At 36.5% G+C, this 27,475-nt stretch overlaps 4 protein-coding genes and 1 long non-coding RNA gene across 11 annotated transcripts; 2 read left to right on the plus strand and 3 right to left on the minus strand.

The window, feature by feature from the left end:
• Positions 1-493: 493 nt before the first annotated feature.
• LOC112703519 (uncharacterized) lies at positions 494-2,522 on the minus strand. The gene is made up of 2 exons (XM_025754993.2): positions 1,163-2,522; positions 494-905 (listed from the first exon to the last, which is right to left on the minus strand). The coding sequence occupies exons 1-2, from the start codon at positions 1,956-1,958 to the stop codon at positions 868-870; spliced, it is 834 nt and encodes a 277-aa protein (XP_025610778.1). The 5' UTR covers positions 1,959-2,522; the 3' UTR covers positions 494-867.
• Positions 2,523-2,782: 260 nt separating this feature from the next.
• Positions 2,783-4,366, minus strand: LOC112703521 (bidirectional sugar transporter SWEET2). The gene is given in 8 exon segments (XM_072199657.1): positions 2,783-2,886; positions 3,018-3,137; positions 3,230-3,297; positions 3,300-3,335; positions 3,338-3,383; positions 3,480-3,696; positions 3,931-3,967; positions 4,164-4,366. Coding segments are annotated over 7 exon segments (570 nt in total). The 5' UTR covers positions 4,225-4,366; the 3' UTR covers positions 2,783-2,886; positions 3,018-3,032.
• A 406-nt stretch (positions 4,367-4,772) lies between these two features.
• On the minus strand, positions 4,773-9,006 carry LOC140172819 (pentatricopeptide repeat-containing protein At5g50390, chloroplastic-like). Of its 4 annotated transcripts, none has more exons than XM_072199654.1 (3): positions 8,724-9,006; positions 7,914-8,582; positions 4,773-7,117 (listed from the first exon to the last, which is right to left on the minus strand). In XM_072199654.1, the coding sequence occupies exons 2-3, from the start codon at positions 8,338-8,340 to the stop codon at positions 4,926-4,928; spliced, it is 2,619 nt and encodes an 872-aa protein (XP_072055755.1). In that variant the 5' UTR covers positions 8,341-8,582; positions 8,724-9,006; the 3' UTR covers positions 4,773-4,925. The 4 variants fall into 4 exon arrangements, with proteins under 4 accessions (XP_072055755.1, XP_072055756.1, XP_025610777.1 ...); XM_072199655.1 differs by having other exon boundaries at positions 4,773-7,229; positions 8,724-8,996; XM_025754992.3 differs by having other exon boundaries at positions 7,914-8,645; positions 8,724-8,996.
• A 319-nt stretch (positions 9,007-9,325) lies between these two features.
• Positions 9,326-11,467, plus strand: LOC112703523 (uncharacterized). Its single transcript, XR_003154626.3, has 2 exons — positions 9,326-9,990; positions 11,237-11,467. It is a non-coding gene; the product is annotated as an uncharacterized lncRNA (long non-coding RNA).
• An 11,441-nt stretch (positions 11,468-22,908) lies between these two features.
• LOC112703522 (uncharacterized) lies at positions 22,909-27,463 on the plus strand. 4 transcript variants are annotated; one of them, XR_011864161.1, is made up of 5 exons: positions 22,912-23,385; positions 24,762-24,819; positions 25,904-25,996; positions 26,085-26,189; positions 26,305-27,463. XR_011864161.1 is itself a non-coding variant. In XM_072199658.1 (4 exons), exons 1-4 carry the CDS (start codon positions 23,096-23,098, stop codon positions 26,557-26,559), a joined length of 714 nt encoding a protein of 237 aa, XP_072055759.1. In that variant the 5' UTR covers positions 22,909-23,095; the 3' UTR covers positions 26,560-27,463. The 4 variants fall into 4 exon arrangements, 2 of the variants coding, with proteins under 2 accessions (XP_072055759.1, XP_072055760.1); XR_011864160.1 differs by lacking the exon at positions 24,762-24,819 and having other exon boundaries at positions 22,909-23,385; XM_072199658.1 differs by lacking the exon at positions 24,762-24,819 and having other exon boundaries at positions 22,909-23,385; positions 25,933-25,996.
• The last annotated feature ends 12 nt before the right edge of the window (positions 27,464-27,475 follow it).

The raw sequence follows: 27,475 nt of genomic DNA on the forward strand, positions 1-27,475 counted from the left end.
ATTAAGAGCTGGAGAATAATAACGATAACCCTTTTGAAATCGAGTGTACCCTAAGAAAACACATTTGATAGAGCGAGCAGTTAACTTGTCTTTGCCTGGGGTAAGATCATGGATGAAACAAGTACAACCAAAGACTCGTAATGGAAGAGAAAAAATGTGCTCATGAGAAAATAAAATGGAATGAGGAACTTGATTTTGCAAAACAAAAGAAGGTATACGATTAATTAAATAACATGCACTCAGAACAGCCTCACCCCAAAACTTAAGGGGAACATGAGTATGGAGAAGAAGAGTGCGAGCAGTTTCAATCAAGTGACAATGTTTACGCTCAGCCACACCATTTTGTTGAGGGATATGGGGACAAGACGACTGATGTAGAATGCCTTGGGAGGACAAGTAAGACGAAAAGGGTGCTAAAAAATACTCACGAGCATTATCACTTCGTAAAATTTTAATTGAAGTTTTGAATTTCAGAACAGAAAGACTTGAAATGTGCAAATAATTTAGATCTGTCCTTCATTAAATATAACTAAGTGCAACGAGAAAAGTCATCAATAAAGGTGACAAAATAACGAAAACCAGAATGCGAAGTAACACGACTAGGTCCCCATACATCAGAATGAATAACAGAAAAGGGAGACGCAGCTCGTGTATTAACACGACTTGAAAAAGAACTACGAACATGTTTACCCAAAATGACAAGTTTGACACTCTAAGGTAGTACGACGAGATAAACTCGGGACCATAGCTTGTAACTTCGAGAGGCTGGGATATCCCAGGCGACAAGGGACTACGTCCGGAGACTTAACAGCAACAACAGAAGACACAGTAGTAGTGTGTAGGGCAAGCCGATATAGTCCTTGAGACTCACATCATGTACCAATCGTCTGTCCCGTCCCTCGATCCTGCACAATGACGGAGTCAGCAAAAAAGGTAACTGAACAATTAAGAGAACGAGTAAGTTAGCTAATAGAAATCAAATTGAAAGGACAATTGGGCATGTAAAGAATAGATTTCAAAGGTAATGTAGGAAGAGGAGTAGCTTGACCTATTCCCTTAGCACTAATTTTAGAACCATCAGCCAAAGTGATAGAAGGAAGAAATGTAGGGTGTTCAAGTTTAGAGAGGACAGAAAAAGTACTAGAGATGTGATCAGAAGCACCTGAGTCAAGGACCCATGGTCCAAGAGAAGAGGAATGAGAGATACAAGCAACAGAATTACTAGAGTAGGCCACCGAAGCAACGGGAGTAGATGCCTGCTTTGAAGCTTGGTACTTGAGAAACTCATCATAATCATTGCCAGAGACAAATATCCCTTGTGGTTGTGCGGCGGAGTGAATGTCAGATGGCTTATTAGTTTGGATAACATTAGCTACCTTGGTAGGACGACCATGGAGAGCATAACATTTATCCTGAGTATGACCAATCCTATGGCAATAGGTACAACTAAGGCGAGTACGATTACCACGACCATTACCACGACCCCCACGGCCGCCGCGAGTGAGCACTTGAAAGGACACTTGAGAAGAAGATTGGGATGCTAATGCAGTTTGGTCGAAAGTATGGGTCTCAAGAGAGGGGCCGGATTGCAAGAGTCGTGCAAATACGTCCTCAAGGGAAGGAACGGGTGAGGTGTCCAATATTTGTTGCCGAAGAGATTCAAGTTCTGCTGGCAACCCAAGTAAGTACCAAAAACATCTTTCCCTGTTGAGCATGATGTTCGTTAGCATTAGACACATAGGGAAGAGAGTCGAAAACTCTTCCTTGACAGCTTCCACAGCCCCAACATAAGATTCCATATCAGTTCCTTGAAGCTGTAAGCTACACAGCTTCTTAGCAACATGGTAAAGTCTTGCAATGTCATTAGTGTATAAAACTTTAGCACGGTCCCACACCTTTTTACAAGTTTTGTAAGCTCGAAACATAGTCAGCTTTGGTGGATCAATGGTCTGCCACATAAGGTTACATAGTTGGGCATCAATCTTCTTCTAAGTGGTTTTGTCAGCGGCGCGAACATCATCAACAGATTTAGTAAGGTGGTCTTCATAGCCTTGGCCCATGAACCAAAGTTCCACAGAATCAGCCCAAGAAAGGTAATTTTTGACACCCATCAATTTTTCAGAGGTCATTGTAGCGGTTCCAGAAACAACAGATGTTAGAATAGCCGGTTTGCCACCATTGGAGTTGGTGTCGGGGGTTACCTCAGAAGAGAAGACATGATGACAGATACTCAGAAACGGCCGGAAAACACATGCAGAAGGGAAACGAGGGCCGGAAAAAGCCTAGGCAGCAGAGCGTGACGTTCACGCACGTCTGGAGCGGAGGCGCGTGAGGACCACGCGCAGGAAAAGGGGCGGCGCGTGTGGGCGCGTGCGGCGGTTGACGGCGGTGAAATTTTGGGGACAGGCCGAACTTGGCTTTCCGGTTCTGATTCTGGGGTTGCTTCGGAGTGGGTCTGATGTTTGACAAGGTTTTGGCCGAAAAAACGGTTTCTGATGAAGAGACACATCTGATAGTGTCAGCTGGTGGGAAAAGGAAACACGGCTGAGAGATTACAACCGGAAAAGAAGAAAAACAAATAAAAACCAGAGCCGGGTCGGAACCTGCTCTGATACCAACTTGAAATACACGAATGAAGTGAAACAAAGATTGTGTTTTGGATGAATTCCTTAAGAGAACCATCTCTCAGCGTCAATATATATATATTATAAAATCCCTTAATACTAGGAGATACAACAGAATTAGATATCTAAAAACAGAAACTATATCAAACCAGAATAACTTATATAAAGCCTATATCTCTCAGAATAACTTATATACACCCTATATCTCTAATCTGATATTCAACAGTAAGATTCCCAAAAAAATTCCTATCCCATTTGGTACCTGGAAAACATTGATGTAATCAAATAGATAAATGTTAAATTGCACAGAACAAGAGATAACCAACAAAACAAAAATTCCGAATTAAAAGAAGAATTCAGAAACAAATAGGAAAAAATAAATTACTTCCTTACATAATGAAGAGGTCCTCATTGAGCAATCAAAAAACCAAAAGGGAGGGGCTCATTAGGAAGGTGGAGAGCCAGAGATAAAACGGCATGAATTCGACACTCTTTTGTCTGAATGACCAATTTCTGGGAAACATAAGTACATAATTCAAGTAAATTCATCAAGTCAAAAAGCACAAATCAATGTTAATTGGGTATCTATGTAACGAAAAACTTACAATTTTAAACAAAGGTGAGGCAAACATTGAAATGAGGGAAGCACAGCTCAAGAATTCAACCAGGATTCGCGTGTTTGACTATCAATTACTTGCAAGCTCCCAACTAAATCACAAAAACGTCGATAACTGCCAGCAATAGTCCAAACATTCTCACCTATCAAATTGCAGTTTAAGAGTTTCACAGCTTAAGTTAGAAACCAACCATATCCGTATCACAAGAACAAGATTCCAATAGTGCGGGAAAGTTAACCTTTTTTAATTTCTCAGCATACACAAGGAAGATAATTATGTACACAAACTGAAACACTGCTCCGATCGAATAAACCGTCGTTACCAACAAATTATCGGGCGATATCAGAGGCGTGCCATACCGCATGCAGATCAAGCAGTTCATGAGAGAGTAAATATACGACAATCCTGAGAATATTTTAGTTGACCCATTTCTGATATTTCTCCTAAATATAGGTCTACAATTCAAAAATAGAACAAGAGTTAATGACCAATGAAACAAAAGGAATATATAATAATTAAACAGAAGTTTCTTATGAATAATGATTTAGCATCGTAAAGATATTCCTAAGCATGTTCCTAAATGATAAAGAAAGTGAAAAGTATAAACTATCAATGTCTTGCAATCTTTTAATCAATTCTTGCTTCATTTAGTAGTTTGGAGAATAAATCATTTCTCTAAATAAACTTACATGGGAGATACAAACAACCCAAAAGCAAAGATATTCCCTGCAAAATAAACGATTAAACATAGTGATTATCACTAAAATAAAATAAAATAAAAAGAGAATCTAAACCCTGTAAAGGATAATCTACTAATCCACTGCTACTAGCATATTTAAAGTCGGTTCCTTTTGATTCATCAAAAACCAGAATGCTCAGAATCTCAGAAACAGCGAGACAAAGACAAAGATTACGTTTGTACCTGCGACTCCAGCTGCATCCTTTGCAACCTCATAGACAGGATATGCAGCAGAAAAAGACATTAAGAATCCTCAAAAATCAAACACCAAACCCAGACAACAACAAATGCAACCAAACCAACCCCTTAATTTATAGCACTACAATTGGAAGTGAAATTTGACTATTCAAGACATGCCCTATGTGAATGCTTGTTCCTATCTCACAGAAATTGGAAAAAAAACAAAGAAAAATCCCCCACGTTTCCAATAGAAGGACCAGAAGGTTTTTTCCTCTCTCCAAATCTTGTACTTGAGACTTGAGAGGGTGATAAGTAACTGATAAATGCAGCTGAAGGCCTATTATGTATAATGATGCTAAACCTCAAATATGGTTATGACATAAATAAATTAGAAAAAGGGGGGTGGGGGGGTTTGTTGAGCCACTAAAATTGAAACAATTTGCAATTGTGTACATAAACAAGTGAGTATTATGAATACTATCAGAGGTTTTTAGGGACTCAGTATGCGAGAACTATATAGCACAACTTGAAGTCAAATAACAAAACATTTCACATAACGAAAGGAACTGTTCAAACTTATCCCTCTGCATAAAAAAACAAATCAGTGCAAAATCTTGGAAGTATGATAGGTCTTTTATTAAAGAATCTCAAAAAAGAATTACACCAATTATAGGATTGCATCCTAGTCAAAACTGAGGTTTAGTTTGAGGGAAAGGATGGAAGTGAGTAACATGTCCTTGTGAATTGAATGACACAATTTCGTCATCACCAATAATCTCCACAAGAACAACTTCCATTTCTAAAATGGTGGAACCTACTAGCATCTCTTACCACAATTTCTCTTCCTGTCACCATGGCTATAAGCTTAATTGCAGTATGACAGTCTCGACATATACGATGACCCTGCATGATCTGTAGAGGCATCCAATTCGGGGTGTTAATTAGTCCAAAAGCAATTGCTAACTTTTCACTATGATATTTCAGAACACGTTGTTCCTCTTCATCAACATCAGGAAGCAGCGCTTCATCATCCTCCACAGTGTAACCATACCTTGATATCTCTTCCATCAAATTGTCCACCTTTTGGTATATCTCTTCTGTTTGGGGGTGGGATTTATCTCCAGAAAGGAAGACATTTTGCCATCTTTTAACTTCAATCCAGGTACAAGCATGAAGCATTCTTAAACCCTTCCTCTTCAAGGTCTGTAACACACCAGCAGCTTCCTTCAATCTTCCAGTGGTGTTATATATATTTAGAAGTACTACATAGTTACACATCTTCTCGGGCTCCATTCCATAAAGTTTTTCTGCTGCCAACTTCCCAAGCACAAAATTCTCATGCATTCTACATGCTGTCAGCAATGCTGCCCACATATTTGCTGTTGGTTGGAAAGGTGCAGTTCTTATTAGTGCTAAAGCCTCATCCAACAGACCCTCTCGACCTAATAGCTCAATCATGCATGCATAATGCATTGGTCTGGGCTTAATCTTGTGATCTTTGCTCATAGATTGAAAAATTTCCCAACCGCGTTCTGATAGTCCCGAGTAACTACAAGCAGATAAGACGGCTAGGAAAGTGACATGGTTGGGAACCATCCTTTCTCGAAGCATCTGCTCAAAGATTTCTAGTGCCTCCTCTCCTTGGCCATGATTTCCATATCCAGCAATCAATGCATTCCAGGATATGATATTCTTCTGGTGCATTGTGTCAAACACATGTTGAGCATCTTCCATCCTACCCCATTTGCTGTAGAAGTCAATGAGTGCTGAGTTCGCCACCAAATCTGTGCCAAAACCATGACGAACTAATGCCGCGTGAGCTTGTTTTGCATGTTCAAATGAAGCCAATCTTGTACATATTCTAATCACTGTTGAAATAGTAAAATGGTCCAGTTTAGCACCACTATTGTGCATCTCATAAAACAAATTAAGAGCCTCCTCACTATAGCCATGAAGTGCATAGCCAGAAATAATAGAATTCCATGCCACAGTCGTCTTCTTTGGCATTTGATCAAAAACACAATAGGCATCATCGATGCTACCACACTTGTTGTACATGTCAATTAATGCACAAGACACAAAAGTATCATCTCCCACCTCCATCTTCAAAGCGCATGAATGAATTTGTCTTCCCACCTGAATAAGACCTAATCCGGCAGCTGCCTTGATCATCGTAACAAAAGTGTGAGGACTGCCATCATTAAACTCTTCCCACATACACAAAAACAACCTGAAGGCCTCATTATTGTTCCCAGAATCCACAAGCCCGCCAATCATCATTGTCCATGACACCTCATCTCTCTCTGGCATATCATCGAATAGCTTCCACGCATCATGCATCAAACCGCATCTAACGTGCATAAATAACACCCTATTCATCATATACAAATCAAGCTCAAACCCACTACTAATCATAAGATTAAACACCTTCTTAACCCCTCTAATGTATCTCAAACCAACACAAGCACTCACCAAAGCATCGTAAGTACTAGCACCAACATATCTACCACCACCTTCAAGCTCCAAAATCTCAAACAACTCAATTGCATCCCTATACCTATTGCACAGAACTAGCTTCTCTATCTCACTACACAGCCCAACAAAGGAAGGTTTCCTCATCTGAGTGTCCTCCAAAACAGGCTCTACCTTCTCATGATACGGTATTCTCGAAGATTTAGGCCTCCGAATGCCACTTTCAGTGGAGCAACAACAAATAAGGGAAAAGTGGTTCCTCCAATTCCTCACCTTTGAACGTAAACCACACCCAAAGACGAAACCTTTACCAGAAAAGTAACTGGATCCGGAAGAACCCAAAGCGGAAAAGTAGCATTCACTTTGGAATTGATCCAATGTGTAAGATTGGTATCGTGAGAGTGGAATCTCCATTGGTACCAACAACAACAACAACAAATGAAAACACGATGCAAAGCTAGAAAAGATGAGAAAGAGTGCAGCACCTGGAGAGTTGAGATCACAAGGAAGAGTTACGTCAAGGTTGCAAGAACCGAACCAACCATTGAACTGGTCAAGTGACTGATTTAATAGTTCAATGGTCTAATCGGGGTCGAACTGTTGTCCAACCAATTTAATTAAATATACAATAAAATCATTAAAAATTCAATATAAAATTTCAAATATTCAATTTCAATGTTTTCTAAATTAATAAAATTCAAAATTTTACCATTTCACATGATAACTTGTTCATATTTTATCATTAAAAGATTCACAAAATAACAAATTTTTAATTAACTTCTAAGTTCTAATAAAGTAATCAGCAACAATACTCATCACATCAAAGACAAAAATAGAGAATTGAGATAAGCACTCCAAGAGAATTATAATTATAGAAGATCAAGCTCAATTACTTGACAATCAAGATAAGCACTCCAAAAGAATCAGAACGGAATGGTGACGAACAGAAGAAAGAAGAGAGGAATTCTTGTGATATAAGAAATGAATTCAAAGACTTAGAATTGAGAACAGAATCATTGAGAATCAATACACACTAAAAAGGACATACACAAAATTTCAAGAAAGACTTCTAATCAAGTATTCAACAACAAAACTCAGTATACAAAAACAAAAAACTCAGCATTCAAACCCAGAAAATCCAAGAACAGAAAAACTAAGCAAAGAGTCCAAACTCAGCATCCAAACTAAACTCAGAATCACATCAACAACCCCAACTCAGACTCTAGTAAATAAACTCAACTCAGAATCTTAGAAATTGAAACTGAAGGAGCAGTGGCTTACCGGAGACACGGAGAGGGAGGAACGACTGTAACAGAATGAAATTGGACAGAGAGTGAACTCGCAAGAGGATCAGTTCGCGAGGGCGAGGCTTCGGGTAGAGATTCACGGAGAGAGAGGACGCGCTTGAAGAGGATCGAGCAACCGTTCGAAGAGCAACGGTTTGCAACGGCGAGGAGAAGAGTCCACGGCGGCAGAGAGGGACGTTCGCACTTCGCCGTGAGAGGGATCGAAGACGAGGACAGAGACACGAGTTCAGGGCGGCCGACGACGACGAAGACAGAGGCGGGCTTGACAACGAGGATGAGATGGCAATGCCAACAGCAGCTCTGAGCAGAGAGGGCGGTGGTGGCGCTGGAACTCTGAGAGAGAGAGGGGGGTATTCAGGGTTGTGAGAAAGAGAGAGGGGGTAGGTATTCTGACTTAACATAGTAGTTGTTGTTGATGTTGTTATTCACGTTGGTGAGAAGGGTGTGAATGTGAAGAAGATAAAAGGGGGGAAGTAGGAATAAGTCTGCATCAGTAAAGTGGAGAGCATCGAGCATTCCGCCCAGATTTGTTGAGTTTGGTAGTTGGTAGTTACAGCCGATGAAAACATGTTTCTTCCTCGTGTCTCTTCTTTATGGGAGGCTTCGTTCGGTGCTTCGTCTATGATTAGGACCATCAAAGTCCCTTTGGCATACAAAGTGGAGCAGAAAATTGAAAAATTCAAATCTTGACATATAATTACCTACCCTACACTTCGAAAAAATTTTAAATTTTTTAATTATATTTATTTTAATTTTAAATAAAAATTTTTGTTAAGTTTCAAACCTGGTGGCAAACAATGATGGATACTCTTCGAACTAGGCAAAATGGTGGAAGTGAAATGAGGCTCCTTGCGATAAACTGCTGGAATATATGGATGGAAAGCTCGTAAAAAACTTGTCTTTGAAAAGGAAAGAACGTCACCAGAAAACATCCTTGCCTCCTCGCTCAAGCTGCTGGAAGAAATGGAGAGAACCGCAATGAATAAGAATTTGGAACAGAGTTTAGTTCTGTCCCTTATTCTTACCCTAGCGTTGGATTCATCTCTTATGACTTATCAGATAAGGTTAGGGAGATCCTTCCTTATTTGTAGTCGTTTAATTGGGAAAAAAAATTTGTAATTTTATAAAATATTTTACATATTTATTTAATTAAATTCATTCTTTTTAATGATTATTTACACAATAAATATGAAAAAAATATTTTCACTTGTTTTAAATTGATGAAAAGTTTTATGATATTAAAAACTAATTTTGTCAGTATGTAAAAAATTTAGTAATAAAATTATAATAATGCTCTACATTCATATAAAAAACTTAACTAAGTCATCCAAGCACTTTTTTGGTAACGTGCCTTCTCTTTATTCTCAAGTTACGTCAAATACATGCGCGCTTCCCTTTTCCTTCTATTTAGGGGTGGCAGTAATACCCGAATCCGCGGGTACCCGACCCGCCCCTACCCGGTCAGGGCGGGTTTAAACTCGACCCGCAGCGGGGAACCCGCCCCGACCGGGGCGGATTTGAAGCGTGGCGGGGTGGATGAGCGGGGCGGGGCGGGGTCGGGTTTAGGGTGAACCCGCCCCGGAGTGCATAAATATATATAAAAAAATTAAAAATTAGGGTTACTTGACTTCACTTCCTCGCCGCCGTCACTCATTTCATTTCCATTCTCAAATCTCAACCCTAGGCATTAGGCAAACTCTGAAACTCACTTCGTCACTCACTCACTCACTCTTCACTCCTTCAGGCTTGAGGCTTCAGGCCTTCAGCTCTTCTCCAATTCTCCAAGGCTGTCAAGGACCACATCCTCTGCTCAGCTGCGCCAGTAAGTCGCCGTCACAGCTCGTCCGATTGTTCGCCGTCGCTCACCAAGACACCAACCGTCCTCATTCATCTCGATCGCCTCGCGCGCTGTCGCTCACGGAGTTCACGTCGGCGTCGCTCCCACTTCTCGCCGTCACTGTCCTCGCCGACTCGCCTCTCCAATCTGCGGTCTTTGGTCTGTGCTCACCTTGTCGTCCCTCCTTCCTCCGTCGTCGTCTCTCTGGTGACTGGTAAGCACTAAGCACTTCTCACTCAATACTTACCGCTGATGTGCATGTTCATTTTTTTTTAATTTAATTTTTATGATTTATGATTTATGTTAAAATAGTTAAGATAAAACTAAAATTAATTTTGATTTCAAAAAATTAATTTCTCGCTCTGGTGACTGGTAGACTCCTGCATTATGTAGCTCTTTTTCTTGTAAAATTCAATCCATGGAAAATTCAGGAAAGAATATGTTTGTTGGCTCAATTTGTCAGACTTTGTTAGGCTAAAGCTTGTAAAATTGAAGTTGTTTTGTCTTCTTTGATGATTGGTTATATGGAGAGGAAGAAGTGATTTATTCTGATTTTATTCTGATTTTGCAATTGTCATTGAGTAGTGAATGGACTCTTCAAGATTAGAGTGACTTGGTTTATGAAAGGGAATATGATCAAGGTGTTATAATTATGAAGAGAATCAAAGACTGTTTTGTTTTTTCTGTTAAGAACAAAGGCTAGAGTAATAAGTTTAGTGTTAATTATGTTATGAACTTTGTTTATCTGTTTTGGTATGTTGCAGTTTTTGGTTGAATAAATTTGGCTGAATTTTGCCTAAAACTTGTGTGATTTTTCTGCAATTTTACTACACTAATTAAACAGCAGAAGTGCAGAACTGATCAATAAATTTTGCTGATAATTCCATTCCATGCATCTTGTAAATTTCTTCCTGTCCATGTTATAAAAAAAATTCAGTATTTCAGTTATATCTATCTAAAGAAATAAAAGGGTATTGACAATTCTTTCTTGGTCATTATGATTCACTTTCCTAATCTCTTAATTATAAAAGTTGAGTGATGAATTATCAAGTCATATTCACCTAGTTTAGCTACTGTTACCAAATAAATTTTGAATTTAATAAAAGTAATCTCTAAATTATAAATCTAAATAAGCAATTGGACTTCAGTTCTAAGCTTTTCTCGTCGAGTTCCTTATTTTCCTTGTCAAGTCTAGTAAGTTCTTCATGGAGTAATTGGACTTCAGTTCTAAGCTTTGCCACGGATCCTTCGAGCTCTTGGAATGCTTCCTAATAAAATTAACAGTTTTGTTTATAAATTGAAATTCAAGTTTTGGAGATATATATCAATCAAGATAATGCACATTTTTATATTGTATTATGTACCTGTTCATAATTTCTCTTCCTCTGAGTACATTTTCTGCTGGCCTCTCTTACATAGTACCAATTAATTTGCTAATTGTTACATCTTTTGATTTTCAGGTTTAAATTTTGATTTGCAAACTTTTAATGATGATGAAGATGTTGAAAGTGATCAAGAATAAGGGTTGAAGATTCCTTTATATCTAATATTGTAATTTCTTTATTATGGTGTTAAGTTTGTAGTGATCTAACACTTTTTTTTTTAATTTCAAGTTATTTGAGCTAATGACATTGTATGAAATTCATGTTTGTATTTTAATTTATTTATGAATTTTAAATTTTTTGTCTTAATTTAGATATGAATATGTTAAAATTAAAATATTTAATTTTTATAGGGACGGGTACCCGCAGGGGCGGGTTCGGGTACTGTAATTTACTACCCGCGGGTTGTGACGGGGTGGGTAGTACCTGAGTTACGGGACGGCGGGGCGGGGTCGGGTAGGGTAAAAACCCGCCCCTACCCGCCCCACTGCCACCCCTACTTCTATTAACATAAACTTCTTCTTCAACGTTAATTATTTGTATTGTAATTTTCGGATCTGTAATTTCTGTTGCTCGTCGTTCTTCTTCTTTTTTCTTCTCTTTTGCTCGTTGTTCTTTTCTACTGCTCGTCCTTCTTCTTCCTATTCTTCTTCATTTTCTTCTTCGATTTGTGGATTTATCTTCTTCGTTTTTAGATTTTAATATTCTATCAAAACAATGAATGATTCAACTTTAAATCAATTGAATGAGATTGATTTGAATTATTCTTTTGAAATGAATCAAGCGGACTAGGTTTGGATTATTTTTGGAATCGAATTACATGAAATACAATTGCTAAATTGAATTGAATTGAATTGATAATCTCTAAATTGTAGACACAGGTGTTCTGAATTTGATTTTATATAATGAATAATGTTCCATTCATTTAGTATTATACAGTTGATTCAACTTAATAACAACTTAATAACGTCTTCGGTTCATTATGCAGAAAGTTGTTTTGAATTTGATTTTATATAATGGATAATGTTCCATTCATTTAGTACTATACAGTTGATTCATCTTAATAACGTGTTCGGTTCATTATATAGAAAGCTGTTTTGAAACTGAATACTGATAGAAACATTTTTTTAATAGTGATATATGCACTTTTTCAGTCCATCCAGTGTATTAATTTCAGTTCATTTGGGTTTTTAGGGCTATTAATGTTTGATAAATATCCTGATTCCATTCACTATGAACCTGGAATAAAATAGCAGTCAGGCAGTTCCAACATATATATACATTAATATCTCAAACTGGTGCACGAAATTAGAACTCGCACAACTTTACAGGTAAGTGCACCGGGTCATCCAAGTAATACCTCAGGTGAGTGAGGGTCGATTCCATGAGGATTGTCGGATTGAACAAGCAATAGCTATCCTGTTGGACTTAGTCAAGCAAACAGTAAAAGATGGTTGTTGGTGTAAAATACATAAGTAGTAAAAAGCAAGTAAATAAAGCAAATAAACAGAATTGTAGTAAAACAATAATGAGAAAATAGTTAAGGTCTCGGAGATGTATACTTTTTCGGATTAAAACATTTTACCAACTATTATAACAATGAGTGATTCATTCTATGGCAAACCATAAGCGATTAAAACCTAATCTCTTAGCGATTTAATCTCCTCTAATCTTCATCAAAAGCCACTCTCATGGTCATTCAATTCAGATCAGAGGGTGAAGTTCAGAAAACTAGTTTAGCGCTACAAAAACCTCAATTACCCAGAACTAACCAGATTTTATGTCAAATATCCTAATTAGTCCAGGTAATTCGTAGTTTAGGAGGAGTGTTTTCAAGCTGTAGCTCAAGCGAGATAGCTCTCTCGAGAATCACAAGAGCTCATGTAGAATAAGGGTCATACTCTCGTTCCACCCAGATTCATAAGGTTAAGAACGAAAACAACACCTTAGAATTGAATCAAATAGAACTGAATCAAACATTAATTAAAATAGATTACATTCATCCATAGAAATAAGCAGAGCTCCTAACCTTAACCAGGAGGTTTAGTTGCTCATAACTTTACATAGAAAACAAGGTTTCGAAAGATGCGGAAGGAAGAAGATCTTCCCCCTTTAAATACTAACCTAATAATGAATGCTAAATCTAAAAGATATTATTTGAAAATAAAAAGTACAAAAATATGATAAGATAAGCCTAAGAGGTGCTAAATCTACTTTGGAGGCTCAATTGGTGAGCGGCTCGGACATGCCCAGAAGGGAAGCGCGCCTCTGACTTCATACCACTTGCTGGCGTTGAACGCCAGTTTGGGCGTTTAGCACCCAGGGGAGAGCAGCCAACATTTTTGTTTCTTGCTCCAGACTTCTCCATACTGCTCCGAATTTTACCTAAAATCATAAAAATACAAGAAAAACTCAAAGTAGCATACAAAGATAAATTTTGCACTAAAACATAATAAAACTTAATAAAATCTATCTAAAAACAATATAAAAACAACTAGAAAAGGGGATAAGATGCTCACGCATCACAAACTGATAGGACAAGGACAAATATATCTTAAATCAGATATATACATTAACATTAGATTTCCAATAATATTTACATTAATATTCACATATATACATTCAAAGAAGCAGTGTTTGCTTTTTTAAACAAGTTAAACAAAATAGTATTAATTACAACCAGTTAAACAAAGTATATCCTATTTACTATCTAAATTTTCAGATGTGAATTTACAATAAGGACTGGAGAGGGCAACAGATGGCTTCAGGAGTCTTATTGCTTCAGATGCCCGAATCACTTGGTCTCTTATTTTGTACATATGCATACGTTATAATGTGGCTTCTCCTTCTTTGTCACCATTGTCTTCTTCATTTTTGCTGTAAGGACAAAAAAATTTGGTCTCAATACACCGACAAGCACAATCATGCACATTTTAATCAAGTGAATCAAAATGAGCAACTCCACTGAATCGAACAACATTCATGTGCTGAATAAAACATGATAAACATTCATTCATCAAGAAAAATATTTTTATATGCACAAGGACTCAACTAAACACACTAAAAATTAAGTGAATCAAAATGTGCAACTCTACTGAACCGAATAACATTCATATACTGAATAAAATGTGATAAATATTCAATCATCAAGAAACACATTTCTGTATATACAAGGACTCAACTGAATACACTAACAATCAAGTTAATCAAAATGAGCAACTCTACTGAACCGAACAACATTCACGTGCAGAATAAAACATGATAAACATTCAATCATCAAGAAAATATTTCTACATGCACAAGAACTCAAATGAACACACTAACAATCGAGTGAATCAAAATGAGCAACTCCATTGAACCGAACAATATTCATGTGTTGAATAAAACGTGATAAATATTCATTCATCAAGAAAAATATTTTTGCATGCACAAAGACTCAACTGAACACACTGACAATTAAGTGAATCAAAATAAATAACTCTACTGAACCGAATAACATTCATGTGCTGAATAAAATGTGATAAACATTCAATCATAAAGAAACACATTTCTGCATGCACAATGACTCAACTGAACACACTAACAATCAAGTGAATCAAAATGAGCAACTCTATTGAACCGAATAACATTCACATGCTGAATAAAATATGATAAATATTCAATCATCAAGAAAATATTTCTGCATGCACAAGGACTCAAATGAACACACTAACAATCAAGTGAATCAAAATGAGCAACTCCACTGAACCGAACAACATTCATGTGCTGAATAAAACGTGATAAACATTCATTCATCAAGAAAAATATTTTTGCATGCACAAGGACTCAACTGAACACACTAAAAATTAAGTGAATCAAAATGTGCAACTCCACTGAACCGAATAACATTCATATGCTGAATAAAATGTGATAAATATTCAATCATCAAGAAACACATTTCTGCATATACAATGACTCAACTGAATACACTAACAATCAAGTGAATCAAAATGAGCAACTCTACTGAACCGAATAACATTCACGTGCTGAATAAAACATGTTAAACATTCAATCATCAAGAAAATATTTCTGCATGTACAAGGACTCAAATGAACACACTAACAATCAAGTGAATCAAAATGAGCAACTCCACTGAACCAAACAACATTCATGTGCTGAATAAAACGTGATAAACATTTAATCATCAAGAAAAATATTTCTGCATGCACAAGGACTCAACTGAACACACTAACAATCAAGTGAATCAAAATAACCAATACCAATGAACCGATCAATATATCACAGAAAAAAATAACAACACATTTTCTATTCGTATGCCCTAGTTACGCAATAAAAATGGATTCAGAATAAGCCGATCTACTAAACGAAGCAACTCAATCCACTAAACCTTAAATCAAACTAGGAGAAACGCGAGCTTTGAGAGAAATTAAATGAACATAATAACGACAGTTTTTCTCATACCTTGCAGAGTCTCTATTCTTATTTTTGTTTGTTTTTTCTTCTTCCTTTTGAAAGCTTGACGTGATTCTGGAGTAGGAGCAGTTTTTGCAGAAAACACGATGGAGGTTTGAGAGATTTTGAGAGGGATATGAACTTCTCCAGTGACGGTTTCTAGGTTGAAGAAGGAACGCTGTTTCATAATGAAGGCGCGAATGAATATTAAACGTTTTGGAGGTTTGGGCGCCTAAATACACGCTCATTTAATGGGATTGGATTTTTTTAGTGTTGGACTAGTTTGGATAAACTTAAATAAAAAATTACATGAATGTGTAGCATGACCGATAAAATTATAGTGATTACAAATGAATATCTGAGTTATCAGAATTGTCAACATGACAGTTTTAAGGTCAGATAATTTACATTGGTAATCAACATATTTTAAAATAAATTTTTTATTTTGAAAATTTACTATTTAATATTGGAATTGAATCCAATATTGAATCTTGAATCAAAACCCAATCAAATGCCATTTTTTTTGGGTTAAGCATATAGGTTTTAGGTAGCGTTCTAACAAAAAAATAAAAAAATTTTAGGGCTAGTTTGGTTTAGGGTTAGCAATAAGTAGGATAGGATAGAGTTTAGACTCTACCCTAACCTTATTCGTACACTAAAACTTTTAACTTTATCTTATCCGACTCTATCTACAGAAAAATCAAAATTTTTCAAACAAATATAAAATTCAATCATTCTATCTTTCATACAAATTAATAAAATAAAAAATAAAAAATTAAGTTCAAATTAAAATTAAAAACAATAAAATCTTTAAAAAATTCAAAATAAAATTACAAATAGTATGATCATCAAGTTTTTAATAAAAATTAAAATAACACAAATAAAAATAAACATCTTGTCACTCTTCTTTTAACTCTAAGTTCTTATAACATTACTCTTTAAATAACAAACATACTAAATTAGTAATTAAATGATTAGCTTAGTGGTTATTTTGAGTCCTTACAAAAAGGAAGTTGTGAATTTAATAATCCCTCCTTTCACTATACATATAATTTTTAAATATATATTATATAATATATTAAAGATGCGAGTATGATAAGGTAGAGTAAGATATACCCTAAACCCGTACTCAATTCTGTCCGCAAGTAAATCCTACTTGCACCCTATCCAATCAGATCAGTTAAGAAATGCTAAATGTTTACATATAAAAAAAAGAATTTACCTGTAAGAGTGTATTTGGACTTCTTCTTAGAATGAAAATTAATTTGATTTGTAAATTAATTATTTTATTTGAAATTTAAACAAATTTGAATTGATTTAAAAATTTTATGAAATTATTTTATATTTTATTTCAAAATCTCTTATTTTTTCAATAATTTTTTTTGTAATTAAATTATCTAAAAAAATTTTAAAGACTAAATTTTTTAAATTTTAGTTAAAAAAAGGTGGTGTAATGGCAGTGGGTCTTAAATTATTGTAAAGTTAAAAATATTATTATAAGTAATATAATAGTATACGTGGTCTTAAATAGGTTAGTGCTGTAAAGAAATTCGAAACGTTGTATTTAATAACCTAATTATAAATGGTTTTAGACTTTTAGTAAATGCTAAACCGTCAATTTAATTATAATTATGTTAATCGTTTAGTAAAATGACGAAATTCACACCAAATTCAGGAGTTTTTAAGTAATTATCTAAATTAATTATTCAAATATTTTATTGCATACAAATTGCTTAGTGTATTGATTTGATAAAAAAATATTTTAAAAAAATTATTCACCTAATTTGCAAGAAGGTTCAAAAGATCTCTATTTACGTATGAAATTTGGGAGGCTTGGACCCATAATAATCTATAGAAATGATTAAGAAGAGTTTAGTATTCAAACTTTATTTTCTTTTCTAATAATAATTACTTAGCAAAGGTTTATTTTACAATTTTATTATTATTTTTTTTACTGGGTCTGATCCTCAAAAAGTTTCATATATATTTCAACATTTAAAATTAATACCATAAGAGTTCATTTTTCATTGATCTCAATTAGGCACTTGTACTAAAGTATTTTTGTTTTTGTTAGAAATTATCCAAAAACCTAAATGCCTGACCACCGAAAATGAAATTTAGTTGGGCTTTGCTTTAAGATTAATGTTAGATTTAATTCTTACATGTTGAATTTTTTTTTATCCCAACTATGAACAATTAAAGCATTTTAATATTTCTCTCATGATGGAGGGAATTCTCTTTCGCTAGCAGAGCTCTTTAGGACGCTGCGTTTTATTTCTGGGTACCTTATTTTTGTTGAATCTTTCATGCTCTACTTCTAGTAACCTTTCAACTTTACCCTATCCATACACTCAACCTCACCATTTTCTTCTTCTCCTCTACAATACCACATTCATCAAATGTCACAACACTATGTCCTATTCTATTAGTCTCCTTTTAATCTTGTCAATACAAGCCTTTCCTCATTTACTAAACCTTCAGAACAAACTATATCCTAACTACACATCGCAACACCTAATTTTTTTTCTCATCCCTGTTCATTCCAGCAAATTTCTTCACATACATCCTACACATAATAGCTCTTCTTACTCTCTCCCTTATTTTCACCCCAACTTCACCCTACATCTATTTGCTACTTATACCTTTATCCACACCCCACAACCATCCTTAAGACTAGTACAGGCCTTCTAGCCTCAAACAATAGTTCTCCACTGCCTCCTGCTTCAACATACATATATTAGCTGTCGTTCTACCACCATACCCCCTCTCTTATATTACCATATCACCACAACTACTGTAAGGTCGCACATCGGTTGGGGAGGGGAACGAAGCATGCCTTATAAGGGTGTGGATATCTCTCCCTAGCATGATGCGTTTTGACGAGTGAGTGTGGGGGCTTCGAATAGCATCCCTATCGTCAAAGAAAAAATCGTGAGGCCTTGTGTGCCAAAGCGGACAATATTGCGCTAGCGGGTAGTCTGGATTGTTACAAATAGTATCAGAGCCGGAACCCGGATCGATGTGCCAGCGAGGGCGCTGGGCTCCCTTAGGGGGTGGATTGTAAGGTCCCACATCGGTTGGGAAGGGGAACGAAGTATGCCTTATAAGGGTGTGGATACCTCTCCCTAGCATGACGCGTTTTGACGAGTGAGTGTGGGGGCTTTCCTAGCATCCCTATCGTCAAAGGCAAAACCGTGAGGCCTTGTGTGCCAAAGCGGACAATATCGTGCTAGCGAGTGGTCTGGGCTGTTACAGATGATTGTAAGGTCCCACATCGGTTGGAGAGGGGAACGAATCATGCCTTATAAGGGTGTGGATACCTCTCCCTAGCATGACGCATTTTGACGAGTGAGTGTGGGGGGTTTCAGCTAGCATCCCTATCGTCAAAGGTAAAACCGTGAGACATTGTGTGCCAAAGCAGACAATATCGTGCTAGCGGGTGGTCTGGACTATTACAGATGGTATCAGAGCCAGAACCCGAATCGATGTGCCAACTAGGGCGCTGGGCTCTCTTAGGGGGGTATATTGTAAGGTCCCACATCGATTGGGGAGGGGAACGAAGCATGCCTTATAAGGGTGTGGATACCTCTCCCTAGCATGACGCATTTTGACAAGTGAGTGTGGGGGTTTCGGCTAGCATCCCTATTGTCAAAGGTAAAACCGTGAGGCCTTGTGTGCCAAAGCGGATAATATTGTGCTAGCGGGTGGTCTGGACTGTTACAACTACCATGGCTAGACCTAACATGGGCACAGACCCCATTGAAGGCACCACCATCACCCTCAATCCAAAATCCAGCCCCAACTTCAAGGCAAATTGTTTCAATCTGATCGGTTGGTGTGCGTGTACACAAAACTCACACTATTTCGTACAACAGCAGTAGTACCAGCAAGTGCACTGAGTCGTCCAAGTAATACCTGAGTGAGTTAGGGTTGATCCCACGAGGATTGTGGCTTGAAGCAAGCTATGGTTGTCTTGCAGGTCTTAGTCAGGCAAAATCAAAAGGTTTTTGGATTAGAGAAAACTATTCATAATTTGTATCTATAAAACAAGTGTTTTCAGGGATAGAAATAGAGTTGAGAGTTGGAGTTGCTTTGTCTTTCTGAAGTAACTCTGGTACTATTGTCTTCTTTTCTTGTGAATGATCTTCTTATATGTCAGGCTGTAAGTGATCAAAGCCACTCCAATGGTCCTTGATCTCCTCTGTTACAGATTGAACACGGCCATGGCCAATGGTCATGATATTCAATCTGACGAAGGGTGAAGCGCATAACAGTCCATTCTCTTGGCGATCCTACTCAAAACGCCATAGACAAGGTCGAATCTTCCGGATTAGAGAATGTTGCTTCTTTAGATTCTAGCCTATACCACAGAGACCTTAATCTCCCCGAAGATCGGCTGAACTGATTTCTCGAGAAGTCCCCAATGAAATCGTGGATTAACTGTCTGGGAGATGTAAATCCATAGCTATTGGCTCGTGCTTTTCTTCCAGGTACTCACACGAACCCAAGTAGACGTGGATGTTTGTCAGGCATGTTCGTCTTAATGTGATGAACATAGCCAATTTTTCAGATCGTCCTGTTCATCACGATGAAGATCGGGATATACATCTTAGAGATAGATCAAACACGAATCGAAGAAAAAGAAATAGTACTTTTATTAATTCATAGTACTCAGCAGGGCTCCTCCCCTCACCCTAGGAGGTTTAGAAACTCATACTGAAATAAAACAATGGAAAATGAAAATAATGGCCAGTCAGTGGGAGGTCTAAAAGGTTGAAGATGATTCAAAAGTTGTGAATTACATGAACATAAACCCTTAAAAACTAAACAAATGACTAGTAAGGGTAAAACAATTTATATAGCATTAAAATCCACTTTTGGGGTCCACTTGGTGAGTGTTTGAGCTGAGCTTTGATGAGATCCACATACTATGAGACTCCTTGGGCATGGAATGCCAGCTAGGGGGTCCTCTCTGGGCCTTCGGACGCTGGGCTCTGCTCTTTGGGCACTGGATGCTTGGATGGGTGCAAGAAGATGGCGTTGGACGCCAGTTTCGGGTCTTCTAATCCGAAGCAAAGTATGGAATATTATATATTGCTGGAAAGCTCTGGAAGTCAGCTTTCTATAGCCATTAAGAGCGCTGAATTTAGACTTATGTAGCTCCAGAAAAGCTCTTACGAATTTAGGCAGGTCAGATATGGATAGCATCTGCAGTGCTTTCTCTGTCTTTGAATCAGACTTCTGCTTCAGCTCCTCAATTTTAGCCAGAAAATACTTGAAATTGCCCAAAAATACAAAACTCATAGCGGAATCCAAAAATATAATTTTAACACTAAAACCTATAAAAAATTAATAAAAACTAAATAAAACTACCAAAAACTATATGAAAGTGATGTCAAAAAGCGTATAAAATATCCGCTCATCATCGGTAGAGTCATAACAGAAAAAGAAATCAAGTTTAGAGCAATCGAAAATACAATGCTAGGTATATGGGGTAACCCCAAAGATATGTCAATCTCAGAAATGAAAAGAAACAAAGTGCTCATAAATTTCAAGGATAGTAGAATGGGGATGAGGTTTCTTAACAACGATCCTTGGAACATTAGAGGAAATTTGTTAAATCTTCAAAGATGATTACATGGAGAATCCATCTTAGAAGTGAGGCACGATTTTATAGAGTTTAGGATTCAGATTCATGGACTTTCGATCGAGCACTTAAGCAAAGAAACAGTGAATACAATCAGAGACCTAATAGGAATAGTGGGTGAAGTGGAGGACCCCATGAAGAACGGAACCCTGAAGAGAAATTTCCTATAATTTAGGGCAACCATTAACATAACTCAGTCTCTCTAGACGGGATTTTGACTCAACAGGGGCAATAATTTCAAAACCTGGATTAGTTTCAAGTATGAGAGACTTCAAGACTATTTTTGTCTCAATTGTGGGGTTATCGGACATGAGAAGAAAACTTACAGTAAACCAATGGCCATGGTATGCTGGGACCCCACTAAACCCAAATACACCAAAGAAATAGCGACTGGAAGGATCAGGCCACTGAACGCAGAAGAGGAAGAAGAAAGGTGGGAGCAAAATCTCAACAAGCAAGAAAGGGCGCGTGAGCACCACATGAGAGAAAATGAAAGTGGGGATAGTAATGGCTCATAAAACAAGACAAAAGACCAGCTGGTATTAGAAATTTGGGAGATAAAGTTAACATCCAGAAAGGTGAGAATACAAGAAATAGAGAGGTTTGGTAGCAAAAAGATACATGATGTCCCAGAGGCTAACCCACTGCAACAAGGAAGAGACTCGAAAAATCAAGAAGTGTGCTTCCTCAATCTCCCCGGCGCGACACTGCAAAGCCTAAAATATTTAAAAGAGAAGGGTGTAGAAATGACTAATGAAACCCCACAAGAAAAGATAGGGAGAGACAATGTAAGAAACAAGTAAAAAGGGATTGAATTCTTTGCTGGGCCATCCAATTGGGATGGGCCTAATTTCAAAAACATTAAAGAAGTTAGTGATATGGAAGTACAAGCCCAACTAAAACTTATCAAATCACAGAAGATTAACAAGATGGACTCTCCTAAATATTTCTCAAGAAGACCACAAATAAGCAGCTAACATTTTAGGTCCCATAACCTTTTACAAACCCCACAAGGGAACAAAGATCCAAAAAGGCTTAATCACATTCTCAAGGACCAGCAGAACCCAGAATACACTACAACATTTTAGGTCTATGACCACGGTTTTTTTTGTCACAATTTTTTAAAAAAGGGTGGCCGAAAAGGGGTCTATGGTCATTGTTTTTTACAGTGACCAAAAAGGGTCTATAGTCATGATTTTTCAAAAAAGGGTGACCTAAAAGGGTCTATGGTCACGGTTTTGGGGGTGGCCTAAAGTGATCTATGGTCACAGTTTTGGGGGGTGGCCTAAAAGGGTCTATAGTCACGGTTTTGAGGATGACCTAAAGGGGTCTATAGTAACGGTTTTTTAAGTGACCAAAATGGATCTATGGTCACGGTTTTTCAAAAAAGAGTGACCTAAAAGGGTCCATGGTCACTGTTTTGGGAGGTGGCCTAAAGTGGTTTATGGTCACGGTTTTGGGAGTGGCATAAAAGGGTCTATGGTCACAGTTTGGGGGGTGACCTAAAGAAGTCTATGGTCACAGTTTTTTACGGTGACCAAAAAGATTCTATGGTCACGGTTTTTTAAAAAAGGGTGACCATAGAGTACCTTGTCCAAAACGGCGTCGTTTCTCTTCCTTTTAAAAATCCACATTTTTTTACCCAGACGACGTCGTGCAAACACCCTCCCCCCAACCAAAATCCCTCATCCCCCCAACTTTTCCCATTCCCTCGTATGTTCCCCCCAAATTTCCCCAATCCTTCAGCTCGTAAGTTCCTAAGTTAGGGTTAAAAAAATAAGAGAACTGGCCAAGCCTTCTTTCCTGCCCAGCCACGCACCCTCCTCCCATCTTTCATCATGCAAAACCCAGTTGCCAGTCACCAGCTTCGAAGCCCACTGTCCGTTGCCGTCTTGCTCCAACCCGTGAAGCTGGGCATCAGCTCCGCTTTGCCCACCGTCCGTCATTGGTGTCCGTTGGGTCATCCTGGAGCTTGTCTCAAAGCCTCAAACCCGTCGCCGTTCATGTCATCGTTGTGGAAGCCTCAAAGCTCTCCCCAAATTTGCGAATCGCCAGCTTCACGGGCCTGGTGTACAAAGCCCTCAAAGCTCTTTGTGTCAGCACTCACTCACTCCATTGAGTATTCCAAGTAAGTTTCTTTCTTTTATTTTCTACAAACACTCTGTTGCGTTCAAGATCCGTGTTGATATTTTCTCTTAAAGCATGCAACCTTAACTTTGGCATCTTTCTTAATGCAATAATAATTATACGTGAATCTATTGTAATTTGAATCATATCTACAATCATGCTTTCAACTCCATGAATTTTATCCTGCAAAATTAATCAGCATTACAATACAACATTAGTACTCTGTAAGCAATATTTTGATACATAAAGCAATATTTTGATACATTCATACATACATACACTTATCTTGAAGACAAAACCATTAAAGCATGATTTTCTTATTCTTTCATGTTGGAATATATTGCAGACTTCTTCGACGTTCCATAGTCTTGTTTGTTGACCACAATTTTTGTTAGACTCTTGAATGATTTTCCAACACATTTTTTAATCATGCTATGCATTTTTATATATTTTTCATTATTATATGAATAAATACTTATAAGAGACTTGTCTGATAGGCTTTTTATCCCTGCAAAGAAACCACAAGAATTTAATTAGTTCAGTTTTTACAATTAGATAATTTTTTTCAATTTGATCTCATAATTTCAATTCTAATGAGCATTGATCTGCATTCGGAAAGTCCCTTTAAGGTTGCTCTTTAGCTATATATCATATCCTATGATTCTAATTGAAAGTGTACTAATACATATAGGGATACCCTGTAACCGAAGCATAATAAATGGAATTCAAGTTTGACTTTTAACTTTCAACTTTTAAGACTTGTAATTTGTTCATTTATTAGCTAGGGGCATATTCTTGTAATCTATTGTAGCACTACTGCTGCTGCTTCTATTAATATGTCTAGTTATTTTAGAGGAATAATATTATGTATGATGCATTCATGCTTGTCTCTCATTACATTCTCCTTTTAAATGCGGCTGATTTTTATATATTTAGTATATAAGTTTTCTAATTTGCTAATTTAGTACTTCATTCTATTTAGGATCATGTAATTGTTTAATGTTTTCCATGTGAAATGTGTGTTTTAGTATTATCTACTTTATTCTTAGTGCTTCAAATGAATGCTATGCTACCCTATTCTTACTGCTTCAAATGAATGCTATGCTGCAGATGTTTGGTGAAAAAGCTTTTGAGAAATATGAAAAAAGTTTAATTTCCTTTACAATCAGGGCATGTCTTCTAGTTTAGGATGCTTTGGGTGGGAGTGATTGAAAAAGTTACTGGTTAATCTGAGGGAATTTGGACATTGTGAGAGTTAAATAATTTGCATCAGTTTGTGGATCATGTATTTTTATCATCTATAGTAAGTATCTATTTGAATGTTTTGAGTTATAAAATAGAATAAAACTAAGGAGCTTGCTATCTTCTGCGATGCAGAAGTTGGTCTTGTTATATTCTCCAGCACTGCAAAACTTTATGAATATGCAAACACAAGGTTTCAACTTTCAACCATACTTCATCTAATTCATTTTCATCTTAATTAATAACCTTATATATATCTATTTATATTTGGTTTGTATGTGCTTATTGTTATATATATAGTCTTATTAAGCTGATAATTAGTACATGATTTATCATAATAATATTATTGATGATTATGCATGACCAAAATCTTATATATCGATAGCTTTGTTACATTTCTAATTAACAACTTCTAACAAGCTTTATAAGCTTAATAAAGCTAAGCCCTATGCTGTGTTCATCCGAAGATAGAGCTGCAGAGAGAAGAGATCTAGTATCTTAATTAACTAGTATTCATCAGATACTCATTTTCTTTAATCAATAGTCTTAAATTTAACTTTTGAGAATGAAAAAATGGGGATTAAAAGAACTAACTATATCCCTTATTATAGGATCTTAAATACTCTAATAAAATTGTCTTTTCATATATAAATATGTTTTAAAACAGATAGCTTCTTTCATTTTACTTTTCATGCATTATTGTTACCTTCCATCATAAGTAAGAATATATAAACTGCAGAACTAACATTGAGAAAACTTTTCCTAGTCATGAAAATCAATTATATGGTTTATTCTATAATGATGATCTAAATAATTTGTTCAAAGAAGAAATATATTCATATATAGTGTTTAGGGTATAGACCTTTTTTTATCCTGCTCATATATAAGCTAAGGAGTAAGGATATCTCAACATATTAGCTATCAATTATTATAGTAAGATTATTTATATACTTCGATTTTGTTAACATAATAATTTCATATTATTTAAGGATTTTTGTATCTATTTTCTTTGATTTTTCAAATAGGTATGTGTTTCCTAAGATATTTTCTAATTATTGATATGTAAAATCTTCAATTGTTAAATTGCATATATTTTTCAGAACATGCTTGATTATGTCTCATTTTAAGACTGATTATGACTGTACTTGAACTGCATTTTCGAAAATTAGTTTAATTTTGAAGGCTCGATATCATCAAAGTAAGTTATTTTCACAACTCTCTTGGCTTTAGTGATGGTATCGTGTATTTAAATAACTCTATGTTGCAAAAAAATGTAGGTTATTTCTGACAAAAATCGTGAAAACAGATCCAAGCAAAAATGGAATCATCGAATGGGTCCAGTTAGTTTTGAATTAGTACGCGCTGAATTGGTATTTTTTTGTGCTTTTTATTTAAGTATTTTTGCATCTTTCATGTTATATGTGTTTACTTAGTCACATGTTGGTGGTTTCTTTGTAGCATGCAAAGAAGGAGGACAATGAAGATCTATCACAATCTGAGATGTTTATTGTAACTCGTACGAACAAAAATAGAGAGACTGATTTGAGAACACAAGAAACAATTGTAAGTTGTCTAGTTTCTTAGAAAAGTACACCAAACAAGAAATGTGTTAGCTATTTTTTTTATTCTGAAGCATTTGGGTGCATGCACTTATTTTGATCCTATTTGTGTGTAATAGGATCATCTTCAAAATTTGAAACAATCAGGATACAATGATGATGAAGCAGTTCAAACAGTTTTCGGAAAGGAGAGACATGGTAGAGTTCGTTTCTATGGTCGATCAGTCACAAAATCCTCTCTTAAAAAGGATAAGGAAAAAATTAAAGAGCTATGGAGACAAGAAGAGAAGTTTTGGATGCAAAGGTCGGGAATTAAATGGCTTAAGTGGGGGAGATTGCAACACAACCTTCTTTCATGCTTCAACTATTTATAGGAGGGATAGGAACCGAGTAGACAGATTGAGGAACAATCAAGGTAACTGAATTCGTAATCAGAAAGATAGTTTGAGACTAGTTGAGAAATATTATTCGCAACTGTTCACATCTGCTAGAGGGAGTAACAACATACCCGAATATATAAACTATGTTCCTGTTAGAACATCATCAGACATGAACAATGACCTTCTAAAAGAAGTTACAGAGAAAGAAATAAAGGAGTTTATTTTTGGCATGGATGGATCAAGAGCCCCAAGATCCAATGGTTTTAGTGGACAATTTTATCAGAGACATTGGAACACCATCCAAAAAACAAATGTGCGGTGGTTAAAAGTTTCTTTGACTAAGGCTACATCACCAAAGAAATTAATGAGACACAAGTGGTGCTTATTCCTAAAAGACCATAAGTTGCTGTAATTATGTATACAAGATAATAGCAAAAGTGATGGTGGCCAGGTTGTGAGCTATTATGGAGAAAATAGTTTCGCCTACTTAAAGTGCTTTTGTAAGCGGAAGAGTGATCCATGACAACATAGTCATTATTCAAGAAGCTTTTCATAGGATCCCCAACAAAGGAAGAGAAGCCTCACTAGACTTAGCCATTAAACTGGATATGAATAAAGTGTATGATAGGATAGAATGGAATTTCATTGAAAAAGTTCTCAAGGCTTTTGGTTTTCACCAGAAGTGGATTAAGCTAACCATGGAATGCATCAGAAGTGTGACATACAAGTTCAAAATCAATGGAACTCTCGCTAGAAAAATTATTTTCCAGAGAGGATTAAGACAGGGAAACCCCTTTCACCATACCTTTTTATCATTGTTTCGGAAGTTTTTACCATACTTATGGATAGAGCTCTTAATAAAAACCTGATTTTGGGAGTCAAATTAGCCCCAACAACACCAGTTATCTCT

Source organism: Arachis hypogaea, chromosome 7 (genome assembly GCF_003086295.3).
Source record: "Arachis hypogaea cultivar Tifrunner chromosome 7, arahy.Tifrunner.gnm2.J5K5, whole genome shotgun sequence".
NCBI classification, from domain to species: Eukaryota; Viridiplantae; Streptophyta; class Magnoliopsida; order Fabales; family Fabaceae; genus Arachis; species Arachis hypogaea.